This window comes from Coregonus clupeaformis, chromosome 10 (genome assembly GCF_020615455.1).
Source record: "Coregonus clupeaformis isolate EN_2021a chromosome 10, ASM2061545v1, whole genome shotgun sequence".
Classification (NCBI taxonomy): Eukaryota; Metazoa; Chordata; class Actinopteri; order Salmoniformes; family Salmonidae; genus Coregonus; species Coregonus clupeaformis.
In genome coordinates this window covers 43,835,752-43,852,053 of record NC_059201.1, presented here as the reverse complement: position 1 = coordinate 43,852,053, position 16,302 = coordinate 43,835,752, and the positions used below count along the sequence as shown (strand labels likewise).

Sequence of the window (16,302 nt, the reverse complement as noted above, 5' to 3'; positions counted from 1 at the left end):
CATTCTATTATATTTCATACATCACATCCAGGTACATTAGAATAGAATACCTTTTTTTACCAGCTGTACTGAAAATATATTATATTCTATTCTATTTGTCACATTCAAATCAAATCAAATTGTATTTGTCGCATGCAAATGCAGTTTTAAAAAAGTAGTAAGAAAAAATTGCTAAATAAACTAAAGGAAAAATAGTAACACAATAAAATAACAATAACGAGGATATACTGTATACAAGGGGTACCTGTACTTGGGCCTTCCTCTGACACCGCCTGGTATAGAGGTCCTGGATGGTGTACGGTTCTGTATTTATTTTCTTAGTCAACCTTGTGTTCTTGAACGTAGCCCTGTTTCTTTGTGTTCCTGAACGTAGCCCTGTCTTTCATTTTTGTTAATTTAATTCACCTGTGTTTGTTACTCACCTGGTCTCATTAGCTCCTTATTTAGTTCAGTTCATTCTGTTTGTGCCTTGTGAGGTATTGTTCATTTTGACTCTACTAAGCCTTTTCCTAGCTTGTTTGTGAGAACCAGTTATAGCCTTCAGTCCTAGTTTTTGATTCTCCTGCCTGTTTGTCTACCTGTGTATGACCATTGCCTGCCTGTGACCATGATTCCTGCCTTTTGCGAAGAACACAAGGTTGACTAAGAAAATAAATACAGAACCTTACAGATGGCAGGAAGCTCGGCCCCAGTGATGTACTGAGCCGTACGCACTACCCTCCGTAGCGCCTTGCGGTCGAATGCCGAGCAGTTGCCATACCAAGCGGTGATGCAACCAGTCAGGATGCTCTCGATGGTGCAGCTGTATAACTTTTTGAGGACCTGAGGTCCCACGCCAAATCTTTTCAGCCTCCTGAGGAGGAATAGGCATTGTCATGCCCTCTTCACGACTGTGTTGATGTGTTTGGACAATGATAGGTCCTTAGTGATGTGGACACCAAGGAATTTGAAGCTCTCGACCCGCTCCACTACAGCCCCGTCGATGTGAATGGGGGCATGCTCGGCCCTCCTTTTCCTGTAGTCCACGATCAGCTCCTTTGTCTTGCTCACGTTGAGGGAGAGGTTGTTGTCCTGGCACCACACTTCCAGGTCTCTGACCTCCTCCCTAAAAGCTGTCTCATCATCATCAGTGATCAGGCCTACCACTGTCGTGTCAATGACAAACTTAATGATGGTGTTGGAGTCGTGCGTGGCCACGCAGTCGTGAAACAGGGAGTACAGGAAGGGACTAAGCACGCATGGCGGATGTGTTGTTGCCTACCCACACCTACTGGGAGCGGCCCGTCAGGAAGTCCAGGATCCAGTTGCATAGGGAGGGGTTCAGTTCCAGGGTCCTGAGCTTAGTGATGAGCTTGGAGGGCAGTATGGTGTTGAACGCTGAGCTGTAGTCAAAGAACAGCATTCTCACGTAGGTGTTCCTTTTGTCCAGATGGAAAGGGCAGTGTGTAGTGCAATAGAGATTGCGTTATTTGTGGATCTGTTGGGGCGGTATGTGAATTGGAGTGCAGGGTTTCTGGGATGATGGTGTTGATGTGAGCCATGACCAGCCTTTCAAAGCATTTCATGGCTACAGGTAGTCATTTAGGCAGGTTACCTTGGCGTTCTTGGGCACAGGGACTATGGTGGTCTGCTTGAAACATGTAGGTATTACAAAGTAAGGGAGCGGTGGAAATGTCAGTGAAGACACTTGCCAGCTGGTCAGTGCATGTTCTGAGTGTGCGTCCTGGCAATCCATCTGGCCCTGCAGCCTTTTGAATGTTAACCTGTTTAAAGGTCTTACATCGGCTACAGAGAGCGTGATCACATAGTCGTCCAGAACAGCTGGTGCTCTCATGCATGATTCAGTGTTGCTTACCTCAATGCGAGCATTGAAGGCATTTAGCTCATCTGGTAGGCTTGTTTATAATCCATGATAGTTTGCAAGCCCTGCCACATCCGACGAGTGCCAGAGCCGGTGTAGTAGGATTCGATCCAAGTCCTGTATTGACACTTTGCCTGTTTGATGGTTCGTCGGAGGGCGTAGCGGGATTTCTTATAAGTGTCCAGATTAGTGTCCCGCTCCTTGAAAGTGGCAGCTCTAGCCTTTAGCTCAGTGCAGATGTTGCCTGTAATCCTCGGCTTCTGGTTCGTATATGTATGAACGGTCACTGTGTGGACAACGTCGTCGATGCTCTTATTAATGAAGCCGGTGACTGATGTGGTAAACTCCTCAATGACATCGGATGAATCCTGGAACATATTCTAGTCTGTACATTAGAATATAGTTTCAAGTGTTATTAGTTTTATGTACAGGATATAATTTTACAGCACACTTAACCAGCATCGCTACCACAGCATTCTGCAGCGATACGCCATCTCATCTGGTTTGGGCTTAGTGGGACTATCATTTGTTTTTCAACAGGACAATGACCCAACACACCTCCAGGCTGTGTAACGGCTATTTTACCAAGAAGGAGAGTGATGGAGTGCTGCATCAGATGATCTGGCCTCCACAAATCCTGACCTAAACCCAATTGAGATGGTTTGGGATGAGTCGGACGGCAGAGTGAAGGAAAAGCAACCAACAAGTGCTCAGCATATGTGGAACTCCTTCAAGACTGTTGGAAAAGCATTCCAGGTGAAGCTGGCTGAGAGAATGCCAAGAGTGTGCAAAGCTGTCATAAAGGCAAAGGGTGGCTATTTGAAGAATCTCAAATATAACATATCTTTTGATTTGTTTAACACTTTTTTGGTTACTACATGATTCCATATGTGTTATTTCATAGTTTTGATGTCTTCACTATTATTCTACAATGTAGAAAACCATTGAACGAGTAGGTGTGTCCAAACTTTTGACTGGTACTGTATACATATTAAATATATTTTATTATATTCTATTTGATGTACTTGGATATCACATAGAAAATAACAGAATAGGAATATAATAGAAATAATACAATATAAGGTTGAAGGGCAGTGAAATTATGTCCTTTAGACTTATAAAAACCAGCATGGTCCAGTAGTGTACATCTGGTGATGAATTAGGTAAAAGTAGATGATCTTCAAACGATAAAGCGTGTGTTTTTTTCTTCTCATTATTCTTCTAATGGATTGGATTTGTTAGTGACTCAGTGCTCACAAGAGCATTAGGCTATGGATGGAAAGCCCCCTTCTGATCATACTGGGATGATTTGCTCCACCTACAGTAACTCATATATAGCTCGTCCTATAGCAAACCATATTTACATCTTAAACATCACATCCAGTCCTCCAGCGTTCTATACCTTCTTGTCTCTCCACAAAACCTCGTTGTCTGATTGTGAACTCTCAACCCGGTGGTCGGGAAATGTCAAAGAGAGGCCCGTGCTGCAGCAGGGGGCGTAAAGGGAAAAAAATAACAACAGTTTATTGCTTTATTTTCACATAATTTATTTTCCTTTCTTATTAAGCAAGTGTCATATCCATTAGCATCAGAAACCGACTCCTAGCTGACTAGCTCCTCTCGCAGCCGCCGTTGACAACAATTTGCAGTCTTCTTGATCATTCCCGATTCGTATAGCCAGCCTAACATTCCTTGCCAAACATGTGAGTAGCAACCGCTGCTATATGTTTCATTTAGCTAGTAAACCTGTTATATCTGCGATATGGCTTTCTGCTATGTGTCCCCTACCATTTTCACAGTGTCGGTGCAGTGTTAAATACAAAAAAAAAAACGGTGTTCTGTTACAATCAAACCTGTTCGGCTGTTGAGCTGCAAATCGATAAATGCTGTCGGTGTCATCGTGCGTTTGTATTGCGACGTCTCGATTCATTGTTTTTTTTGTTTTTAGATATCCTCATGCGTTTCGTTTTCTTAGTGTTTGGATGACATAATGAAATCAGTCATATTAAGGGGCAATATGATTATGGCTATAGCAATTTACATTTTCCTCCCGCTTAATAATACAGGGTAGTGCCTAAATCACATCAGGACAGGATCGCATATGTCAGCACAGTGATAGAGGCTACTTATATGTTATTAGAAACACCACAAATTATTACAGTAGGCTATATTTTGTATACATGTTGTATGAAAGCCCTAACAGAAATCACGTGTGTGAATGATCAAAGCATTTGTCTCATATTATCGGCAGGTAAGACATATTGACAGCTGGTGCATCTAATGGAAGTCCAGTTTGATTGGGGGGATTGCACACAATCATGTTAGTCAGTTTTTCTCAGTAGTCATTTTCTGAAGTTATAACATGTTTGGCCTAATAAACATGGTAATGTAGCAAATGCAACATGACCATCAATTAAAATAAATGATGCATCATAGTAGTGGAAATACCAATATCTGGGCCAGCTGACATGCTATTTATCTCTGGTCCCAAGGGTGGCACCAGACTACACTAAACGCTTTGGATTCATGACCCACACTTCTAATGTCTGGTTTTATCTTGGATATTGTTGTCCTCATTTATTTCTGGTATACAGGTGATGAGTTAGGCCTAGTCTACTTCATACTCAGAGTTTGGGTGACTTCACTTTGGTAAAAAAAAAAATATATATATTGTAAACCAGGGCCCGTATTCATAAAGCGTCTCAGAGTAGGAGTGCTGATCTAGGATCAGTTTAACCTTTTAGATCATTATTGATTAGAGGGCTGCCTGATCCTAGATCAGCACTCCTACTCTGAGACACTTTATGAATACAGGCCCAGTAGTAAACCTTCTTTCCATTATTTAACCATGTTACTCTCCTCTCTTGCAGGAGGGAGAAAATACTGCTCCTGTTGAAGATGTCCATCAAACTTACTAGCTCTCTCTCCACCATGACACTCAGCAGAGGACTCTGGGATTGATGCTGGGATCACTCCCACTGATGGCCTGGACTGGGTAGGAATACTGCGTGCGTGTGTGTGTGTGCGTGCGTGCGTGTGTGTTCATAGGATAATGTCTATCTACTGTATCTTTCCCTCTGTCCTGTAGGTTTCAGCTGTCCTGCTGAAGCTATGGGGAGCTGTTGGAGCTGTCTATACAGAGACCCCATCCAAGACAACCATCTCACCAAATTCAAGGTTAATCTCTAAACCCTCATCTGTTTGCTACCTAGTGTGTGTTGTATCAGCTACCAACACTCTTAGAAAAAAGGGTTCCAAAAGGGTTTTTCGGCAGTCCCCATTGGAGAACACTTTTTGGTTCCAGGGAAAACCCAGTTTGGTTCCAGATAGAACCATTTTGGGTTCCATGTAGAACCCTCTTTGGAAAGGGTTCTACTGGAACCCAAAACGGTTCTACATGGAACCAACAAGGTTTCTTCAAAGGGTTCTCCTATGGGGACAGCCGAAGAACCATTTACGTTCTAGATAGCACTTTTTTTTCTGAGAGTGTAGTCGATGGTATATTATTGTTATGAGGAACTGTTCTTTCCTGTTTTTTTGTCCTATTCCCTCGGCTATTATTGCTCACATCGAGCAATGGATAGTCAGCTATCCAGCTATCTAATGATACCTAATATCTGTACTGTGCTCTGTTAATCTTTGTATACAGTTAATGACTGCATTATAGACAATGTACCTCCAAATACAATAACCTGTCTTCTTAATTTAGCCACATATTTATGCTCTGCATCTATGTCGTGCTTACAAAGACTATATGTATGCTATATAAAGCCTTTATAAGTTGTAGCTCGTTTCAAGTGGGACCACAAACATGACTGGGATAACTTGATTGTACTTTTTGGTATTTTCCCATGGCAGGTAACCAATGTGGATGATGAGGGGAATGAGTTGGGCTCTGGGACCATGGAGCTCACCCAGACCGAGCTCATCCTGCACACACGCAAGAGGGACGCCATTCGGTGGCCCTACCTGTGTCTGCGGCGCTACGGCTACGACTCCAACCTCTTCTCATTCGAGAGTGGCCGGCGCTGCCAGACTGGACAGGGTGAATCTGAAACACCGGGAATAGCTAATACTACATAGACAAAATGTTGCCCTATGAAATGTGTGTACATACATGTGTATATGCAGAGCTGAATAGGGGCAATGTTTGTGTTCTACTTTTAGAATGGGAGAATTGTACTTAACTGATTGGCCAGCTGCTGTTATATTAGCAGCCTAAAGTTGGTTGTTGTCATTGAGTGAATTGTCAGATAACTTATACATTTGCTTCTGGGTTTTCCTTTCGGTCAGGAATCTTTGCATTCAAACAGCAACAGTTTTGGATTCATTTAAGATAACTTCAACATTTATGTGTGTGTTTTCTCTGTGGTCGTGCAGGAATCTTTGCGTTTAAATGTTCTCGTGCGGAGGAGATCTTCAACCTTCTCCAGGAGCTGATGCAGTGCAACAGTATCAATGTGGTGGAGGAGCCTATGATCATGCCCGGCAGCGGGCATGCACGAGAGATAGACATGCCTCGCACCCCACAGACACCCAACAGTAAGCACAAACACAAATATAAACACACACACAAACATCCAGTACACACGTGTGTGTCATCTACAGTACATGATTGCATCTTTGCTTTTGTTGAAGGCTGTGAAGGTGTTTGTGTAGCAATTTCACTGCAATGCAGGACAGATGTGAAGCAAAAGCTGAGAATATGTGTTTGAAGATTAGAAAATAGTTTGGGGGGGAAACTCAGTAATATTTCCGGATATCAGGGATCTGGTGCCGAAATGTCTTCCAGTAAATCCTTTCGTCAAACCCAGTTTCCATGAGCCAACCTGTTCAGAGGCAGGTAGGGAGGTGGACGAGTAGAGCAGACAGGGAGGTGGAAGGGTAGAAAACACAATGACTTGGGGGTAAAACAAAGGTTACATTACTAATCAGTCTATGCAATACACCACACACACATACACACACATACACACTGTCACGATCGTCATTTAATGAAGCGGGCCAAGGCACAGCGTGATATGCGTACATAATTTATTAGATGTACCACACACGAACAAAAACAACAAACGATACGTGAAGTCCAAGGTTACCAAACACAAACCTTACACGGAACAAGATACCACACCACACAAATGCCAAACGACTACCTAAGTATGGTTCCCAATCAGAGACAACAAGCAACAGCTGATTCACGTTGCCTCTGATTGAGAACCACCCCGGCCAACATAGAAACACAAAACATAGAAACTAACACCCTGGCTCAACATTAAAGAGTCCCCAGAGCCAGGGCGTGACAGTACCCCCCCCCAAAGGCGCGGACTGCGACCGCGCCAACCAAACACCACAGGGGAAGGACCGGGTGGGCATTCCACCTCGGCGGCGGATCCGGCTCCGGGCGTGACCCCCACCCTCTAACAACCCCCCCGTAGTGCCCCTGGTCTGGTCTGGCCCCGCTGGCTGGAGCTGGACTGGACATCGGTGGAGCGGATTGCTTAGGCTCCGGTGTGGAGCAGCTGACCGGTACCTGACCAGGCACCTGTGAAACGGGCACGGGCTGTGCCGGACTGACGATGCGCACCACAGGCTTGGTGCGGGAAGCAGGGACGGGCCGGACCGGGCTGACGACGCGCACCATTGGCTTGGTGCGGGGAGCAGGGACGGGCCGAACCGGGCTGACGAAGCGCACCACTGGCTTGGTGCGGGGAGCGGGAACAGGCCGGACCGGGCTGACGACGCGCACCACAGGCTTGGTGCGGGGAGCAGGAACAGGCCGGGCCGGGCTGGCGACGCGCACCATAGGCTTGGTGCGAGGGGCAGGAACAGGCCGGGCCGGGCTGGCGACGCGCACCATTGGCTTGGTGCGAGGGGCAGGAACAGGCCGGGCCGGGCTGGCGACGTGCATCACAGGCTTGGTGCGAGGGACAGGAACAGGCCGGACCGCACTGGGAACACACACCACTGGCCTTATACGGGGATCAGGAATGGGCCGGACCGGACTGGCAACACACTTCAGTACCTCTCGCCGTGCCTCTACACTTTCCTTCCCTCTAATCACCAATGGCTCCCGTAACCCGGTGGCCTTCTCTCCTTGTCCACAAACTCGCCCCTTATCTGCCTCCAGCAGCCCCGTCGTCCACGGTGTGAGCCCCTCCCCTAAAAATTTATTGGGCTTGTCTCTCCCCCGTGGATATGGCCTCCATGGCTCTCGCCAGACTCTCCATCCTCTGCTCCCAAGTCCAACCTCTCTCCTCTTCACGCTGCTTGACCCAGTCGAGGTGGTATCTTCTGTCACGATCGTCATTTAATGAAGCGGGCCAAGGCGCAGCGTGATATGCGTACATAATTTATTAGATGTACCACACACGAACAAAAACAACAAACGATACGTGAAGTCCAAGGTTACCAAACACAAACCTTACACGGAACAAGATACCACACCACACAAATGCCAAACGACTACCTAAGTATGGTTCCCAATCAGAGACAACAAGCAACAGCTGATTCACGTTGCCTCTGATTGAGAACCACCCCGGCCAACATAGAAACACAAAACATAGAAACTAACACCCTGGCTCAACATTAAAGAGTCCCCAGAGCCAGGGCGTGACACACACACACACACCAGGGTTTCCGTTAGGAAAATGTGGCGCCGGACAATTGACCAGCAGCATTTTAATTGACCAGACATTTGAGAAATTTACCGGACCCATATGCATTGGCTGCGTAACTGAATAGGTACTCAAAATGACAGAAATCACATTTTATTAGATTTATAGATTATGGTAGTTCATCTTAACAGAACATGCAACTCGAGGATGCAACGGCATGTGTCCTTCTTACCAAATTCCAATGCACACTTTGAAGATGTTAGAATAACTGTCCACATTTCCTCAGCCAACAAGACGAGTAACGAACAGCAAAATCACTAGCCTATGTCAATCTACTATCCCCCATAGTAGAAAAGTTTACCTATTCTATTAGTCAGCTTATCGTTCTGTGCGAGAAAGAAATAGCCTATTCCAAACAGACTCTGGGACAGTTGTGGGACAATAGATCCCAAATTCATCCAACCAGTAGGCCTAGGCTACATAAGAATGAACGTTAAAAAGCAATGAGGCTGATGCAACAGATCAGAACGTTTAGCGTAAAATGTTGCTAAACTATTATTTATTCATATTATAAGCACAGCAATGTGCACAAGGCAGTAGGCTACACGCAAATATTCGTTCCATAATGCAATTTGCAGGAAAACACTTGTCAAAAGCTGGACTGTGCACACATGAGAGGAATTTCATGTGAAACTTAGAAATATAGATAGAGGGGAGATCTAAAGATTTAACAACTAGCATGGGTTGCTAATATGACTAGATTGTACCTTTGGCTACTGGACAATTAAAGAAAGTTGATTTGAAAACCAATAGAACATGAGAGAAATAGGCTACTGGTTGCAATATGGAAGTCTTTATAAAATAATTGCCTACACGATATGGTCAGATTTTTGCTAGGCTACTTTGAAGCAAGGTAAGACATGCCTCATAATATGAAGGAAATTAATTAAGGTTTCAAACAAATAAGTGTATGGTTTCAAAATGCATACTGCCTCCAGCTTATGGCAAAGGGGTGTGTGACGGTCTAAAGCCTGCCTAACGTTGCCTATAGATGCACTTAAATGGCAAATGGGAAGTGTGCTTCAATTAGACTACCAGTTGAGAAATAAAAATAATAGCTATTTTTAATCGTGGCCATCAAAACTGTTTTTGACATGCAATTGCATTTAGAATTGTTGCGTAATCATTGGGCTTATAAAAGCACGTTTCAATACAGCAGCAACAAACAATCTGTTTGAGGAGCTGTAGCAGCAACTCTCCTGCTGTCTGACAGATTTTCCACTGAAACTAGGCTCTATATCTGTATGCTGTGCGCATGTGATAAATAAGATACATAAGAACTAACAACAATACACACAGCAATTTAATTCCACAAAGTTATGCAAATTAACATATAGACTGAAAAGCATGACAAATGAATTTACATAGCCTGATATTTCCATCAATGAATAGGCTAAAAACATTTACATTTTAGTCATTTAGCAGACGCTCTTATCCAGAGCGACTTACAGTTAGTGATTACATATTTTTTTTTTTTATACTGGCCCCCCGTGGGAAACGAACCCACAACCCTGGCGTTGCAAACACCATGCTCTATCAACTGAGCTACATCCCTGCCGGCCATTCCCTCCCCTACCCTGGACGATGCTGGGCCAATTGTGCGCCGCCCATGAGTCTCCCGGTCGCGGCCGGCTGCAACAGAGCCTGGATTCGAACCAGGATCTCTAGTGGCACAGTTAGCACTGCGATGCAGTGCCTTAGACCACTGCGCCACTCAGGAGACGTGATTATTTTGCAATGGGATTTTTCTTCTTCTCCCGAACAATTGGCCGGCGCCGGCTCCAATTTTATTTATCAGCTTTTCATATTTTTTTATCGGCCAAAAGCCAGCTATTACCGGCTAACGGAGACCCGGAAACACACACACGCCATTAGACATAAAAACATCTAACCTCATTCACCCAGACTCCCATTCAACACCGTGTGTATTGTTCTCTGTCTCCAGCTCCAGCATTCCCCGTCCAGGGTTTTCCCAACGGGTACCCGGGGTATCCCATGAGAGCTGAATCCTCCCAGCCCTCTCTAACTGACGACCCCCACGGCCACAGCCACATGGGCCTGGAGGACCAGGTAAGACTGACCCCTCACCTCTCCAGTATGATTTTCACATTATAGTGCCGAACCGAGCAGCACTGTAACCACTGCTGACTCCTCACCTTGCAATGTGTCTGTAATATCCTAGGGAAGGGTGATCTCTTAGTCCTTGCTAATCTCTTCTTTCTCTCTCTCTCTCTCTCTCTCTCTCTCTCTCTCTCTCTCTCTCTCTCTCTCTCTCTCTCTCTCTCTCTCTCTCTCTCTCTCTCTCTCTCTCTCTCTCTCTCTCTCTCTCTCTCTCTCTCTCTCTCTCTCTCTCTCTCTCTCTCTCCTTCTCCCTCTCCCTCTCCCTCTGCAGGCTCACACCTATGTGAATACTGTTACTGTGGATGGGGAACTCTCCAGTCGACACTGTGTACACTCCCTACCCGAGGTGCGGCCTACTTCCTTCCCCGAGTCAACCCGGGGAGCCATGCCTGTCGTGGGCCAAGGAGGTGGGCAGGCCAGCATGCACTGTTGTCCCCTGGAGGAACAACGCAAGGAACCCCAGGTATTCCTTCAGCCTTCCTCTCAGGAGGTCAAATTCATGCTGGGACCCACCCCTGCACAGCGCCACCTGCTGGAGAGAGAGAGGGAGAGGCACGGTGGTCACAATCCCCACGCCATGCGGCCTGTAGAGGGCACCACAGGTTCAGAGACAGAGGGGGACGAACCTCCTCTGCACGTGTGCAACTCCCACTCCTATCACCACCCTCACTACCACCACGTGATGCACCGGCACCCTGGCCACGAGCACCAGGAGGGCTGCCAGCTCACCTACGAGAATATCAATGGCCTAAGGGGGGGCCGCCGGCTGAGACTTAGCCCCAGCAGCATGTCCCAGTCTGTGGGCTCCAGCAGCAGCAGCAGCACCACCGGAGACAGTCACTCTCACCCACAATCACACCCACACCCACTCCACCCGCACCCCCACGGCCCATCTTCTCTGCCCCCCCAGGGGTACCCCTGTGAGCGGGGCGCGGGGATGGGCGGGGGTCACCGGCGGACAGCTCTGCTCAACTACGAGAACCTGCCGTCGCTGCCGCCGGTGTGGGAGTACCGCGCCCTGCAGAGAGACGAGGAGCAGGACGAGGATGACGAGGAACAGGATGAGGAGGAGTACGAGGAAGAGGAGGAGGACTTTGACGAGTACGAGTTTTCAGAGGGTCCAGGGACGCCCAACGGGTACCACCAGGAAGGGCTGGGGAGGGGGGGGATCCACCGCGACGCCCTGCAGAACTATGTCAACACAGAGCAGGTCCAGCCCAGTCGGCTGCGACATGCCTGCCCCCCTCACCCCCAGCACCTCCAGCCGTGCCACCGCCAGTCGGACCGGGGCGGCCGAATATTCAGCTTTGATTTCCGTAGGCGGCCTGGAGGAGGGTTTGGTCGGGGGGAGGGTTGCGAGCACGGTCACATGCCCCCGTCGAGGCAGCTCAACTACATCCAGGTGGACCTCGATGCGGAGCCTCCATGCCAGGCCCTCGGTGGGAGTGGAGGAGGGGGAGCCCAGTCTCAGCCCCAGCCACAGCACCAGCGCCTGCCGCCCCTCAAATGTGGCCCCCAGCAGGCCCCACGGCGCAGTGAGTTCTACGCAGTGATTGACCTGAAGAAGACAGCAGCCATGTCCAACCTGCAGAAAGCCCTCCCCCGGGACGATGGGACATCGAGAAAGACTCGCCACAATAGCACAGACCTGCCTCTGTAGACGCAGTGAGGAGGGGAAGAGACAGAGAAACATGAAGGGAGGGAGTAGAGAGAGAAACAGGTTTGGGTGGACAGACAGGTATAGGCAACTCAGCAGCACACTGGATCCCTCATTCTCATCCTTCCATCTGCCTGTCCTGTCCTGTCATGTCCTGTCCTGGCCAGATGGATTATATACAGGTACCTAATTAGAAAACGAACTAAAACCTATCTGTGCATATTCCACTTTATGGAGCAAGATTGGTTTGAAGTTGCCATATTATTGTGGGTCACTTTCTCACTGTGGTGAGATGCTGTCTGAGTTAGCAGCAGAAACCTTGGTCGTGGTTGGCTGGGTTTATGGTTAAACCCTTTAGCTACCATTGTTTTGGGTTAAACCTTTTGGCAGTGTTTTTTTTTTTTTTAGCTTTGTGGTGGTTGCGTTGCGTGCCAAGGCCCCGGGTTTGGTTCAGGGTGGGAGCAGGAATGGACGAGTTGATGGTTGATTTTAGATATAAGAGTATTGCCCATCATAAAGTAGCTAGGTTCCTCATTCCGTTATCATTCAGTGTTGTTGTTTTATTTCTTTTACGTCCCTGTTTACGAACATGGGCCACTATCGTGTTCAGGTTTACTAGTCTACATTGTAAAATTGACTGAACATTTTCTGATATGAAAAACAGTTTGTTATTCCCTCAATTTAATTATAATAATGTGCATTCTTCACCTCACTAGCACTTCTTCTGACCCTGTGACTGATAGAAAGGACAGTTGATTATATATATTTACAACTATCTGCCCTCAGGAATTAGTACAGAGCAGTACAGTTTGCACATTATCCTTTGGAATTGTAATCTTACATCCTATCCAGTATGATATTTTTAGTCTAAAAAAGACCCCATAACAGAAAGAAAATGTATGAATAGATTTTCTCTCTCTTAATCCAAGATTAAATATCATACATTTTTCACGTTGAAATTGAATCTAAAATGGAAATAATAGTAACCTTGATGGCATGATACAGTGTGTTGATAGATTTTCAACATCCGCACACGCACACGACATAGCTATTGAGATGATTGAATTCATCTCTGACCCCATATCATTCCACTTGAATAGGAATCCATATCTAATTCCTAAACTATGGTTACCTTTGCACTTTTTTACCTTTGAAGTCCCCACAGTTCAGAATCCCTGCTCTGGAGTAACAGAAAGGTTGTGATCTGACAAACTCCTTCGAGATGGTGATGTCATCACACAGGCCCAAATATTGTATGGATGTTGTTGTTTTTTTGCAACATTATAGAGACCAATAGCAACTTACATTTTTTAGAGAAGTTGATAACCTGTGATAATGGCTTAAATATATTAATAATAACCTCACATAAAAAGTACTGGTTTACTATTTTAGTAAGTATCAGATTGATAACTGAGGGTTATCAACTGAGGGTCTGTTTAAAGGGGAATATATCAGTATGTTTAATGTTAACTGTTGATGGGAAAGTCTTATATCATTGAGCATTTGGCTGAGGATATTATGTATTTATTTATTTATTCATTGAGATGTCTATATTGTGATTGTTTTGCTAAAAAATGTGACAAACAGTTTTTCGTAATCTAGTCAGTTGGTGATTTGGAGACCAAAGTATCACCAGTCATCATCATACTGTCTGGGACACCATTGTAATACCATTGTTATGCCTGTAATTAATAACATTACATTCTGAAGAAGAAAGACTGTATTAATATATTAAAGTGCCAAATCATTACTGTTACCTGTTTGAAAATTATGAATCAAATCAATGTGCCATTAGGATGTGTAATAGAAAACCTGAGGGCTAAGAGGCAAGGAGTTAGCCTACATGTCAAAAACAAAGGAAAGAGCTTGGAGGTCAAGGGCCGTATATATCAAGAGTAGGAGTGCTGATCTAGGATCAGTTCTCCCCTGTCCATGTCATTGTATTCATTATGATCTAAAAGGAAAAACGGATCCTAGATCAGCATTCCTACTCTGAGACTCTTGATACATACTGTACGGGGTCAGGGTTTATATATTGTTAACCCTTTGTACTCCTCCTCATGAATTTGTCTAGCTGATCCAGGTCAACTGGACAACAAAGGGCAAGAAAGACACATTTCACCTCATAGACTAGGCTATACATTGACAGCCATATTGGAGTGAGACAACGGATTCGTTATATCTATCTAGTCTTCACAACTCCAGTGGTTTTATGCTGCTATAAACATATTGAGACAGTATGTAAGCTATTTGTCATGGTAGAAGTTCAGATAGTAAGAAGAGGTTGGGGTGGTAGTGTCTATGCAGGATTATAAACTGGGTGGTTCGAACCCTGAATGCTGATTGGCTGACAGCTGTTGTATATCAGACCGTATACCACGGGTATGACAAAACATTTATTTTTACTGCTCTAATTACATTGGTAACCAGTTTATAATAGCAATAAGGCACTTCTGGGGTTTGTGATATATGGCCAATATATCACGGCTAACGGCTGTATCCAAGCACTTCGCGTTGCGTCGTGCATAAGAACAGCCCTTAGCCGTGGTATATTGGCCATATACCACACCCCCCCGGGCCTTATTGCTTAATTGTTTACCATATTGTTTAGTAAATGGAACTACCATTTTCTTATTCACTCAAGATCACTGCATCAGGGCTACCAGTATGAAAATGTGTTTGTAATTCAAAGAAGTTTAAATTTCTCATTTCTATTTCTTATTTCACTTGGATTGGTGTGATAATCCACATACCAAACCTTGTTTTCATTACAATCTGGCTGTCTAATCTGAAGTAATGTGGCTGAAGGTGCAGCACAGGCCTAGCAACTGTAATCCTCATAACTGCTTATTTAATCTAATGGAAAGAGATACGTAGGTCTACTCACTATTGGTGGATATTTTTCAGACAGGGATATATCCGTTTGCACACATATATTTTCATGATACATTTAAAGGGTGTTTACATTTCGCAATAATGGTTTAATAGAGTTGTATTGTTGGAGATGAGGTTTATTCAGACCAATGTGTGCGAGGTTCGAGGTGTTAATGTTGATGGTTCTACAGGTCTGTTGTATTTGATCCCCTGTTTTTATGTGAATCAGCATTGTAAGTAAGACCCTCCTCTCTCAGGCCCCCTGTTATATAACTTTGTTATTGTATACATGCTTAGATTAGCACGTGAAAAAATGTATGTTTCTGTTTTCTTGATTGTCTTATACAGCAGATTTGCGCTTACTCAACACCTGACTTAATTGTGCCATAAGTGACTGTTGCCAAGCTTTCTGGAGGATGTGTGGCTTTCGAATGTTGAAGCCTTTTAAAGGGTCAGGTTAGGTATCAGAAGGCATATGGCAAACATATCTGTGTATCGTGTTTGCACTGATACAGTGGTTCGGACTGTTTCTAAAGGTTTGACGGTTTATATATTCATTAGTCAGTCATTGTTATCAATTAATCAATTTGGTGACACTTAATTTTAAAGGTACACAGGAATAGTACCTTGAAGTGTGTTCCCTATACTAAAGTGTTACCAGAAATAGTGACACTTTAGTGACCACAAAGGACTTTTTGGGAATCATATCTTGTCATATCAATTGTCACTTTGATGTTCCTTGAAAATGCGAGAAAAGATGAACGATTAAGGATTGTCCGGTAACACATGACTTATGTTTAAATAAGAAAACACTTAATTAAGGCCTAATGTATAGCTAATAAGACACAGTAAAGGCCTTATGAGCTATGTATATACACAGTTATAAACTACAAATTAGTGGCTAATATGTGTACCATAAAATAAAGTTTGACCAGAATTTCATTCAAACAACTGGTTTTTGCTCTTTTCTGTAATTTCATCACAACTGCCTGACAGACAGATCACCATAAGGTGGCGTTTCTTGCCACAATGCTCTGTATTATGTGAAAATAAGTAAATTTCCTTCCACAGCCCCTCAAAATGCCACTCTAGGTCCAAAATGCACTTAGTGCCATAAT

The 16,302-nt window shown here is 44.9% G+C and overlaps 1 protein-coding gene across 1 annotated transcript; it reads left to right on the top strand.

The window, feature by feature from the left end:
* Positions 1–3,310: 3,310 nt before the first annotated feature.
* frs3 (fibroblast growth factor receptor substrate 3) lies at positions 3,311–14,691 on the top strand. Its single transcript, XM_041887892.2, has 7 exons — positions 3,311–3,564; positions 4,732–4,856; positions 4,950–5,038; positions 5,720–5,906; positions 6,242–6,403; positions 10,478–10,602; positions 10,925–14,691. The coding sequence occupies exons 3-7, from the start codon at positions 4,973–4,975 to the stop codon at positions 12,311–12,313; spliced, it is 1,929 nt and encodes a 642-aa protein (XP_041743826.2). The 5' UTR covers positions 3,311–3,564; positions 4,732–4,856; positions 4,950–4,972; the 3' UTR covers positions 12,314–14,691.
* Positions 14,692–16,302: the final 1,611 nt, after the last annotated feature.

What these genes read in the sequence shown, in the direction of transcription:
- frs3 (XM_041887892.2), top strand. Translation starts at nt 4,973, where the DNA reads ATGGGGAGCTGTTGGAGCTGTCTATACAGAGACCCCATCCAAGACAAC. An exon ending in CACCCCACAGACACCCAACA is followed by an intron (nt 6,404 to 10,477) that starts GTAAGCACAAAC and finishes CTCTGTCTCCAG; the next exon opens with CTCCAGCATTCCCCGTCCAG. An exon ending in ACATGGGCCTGGAGGACCAG is followed by an intron (nt 10,603 to 10,924) that starts GTAAGACTGACC and finishes CTCCCTCTGCAG; the next exon opens with GCTCACACCTATGTGAATAC.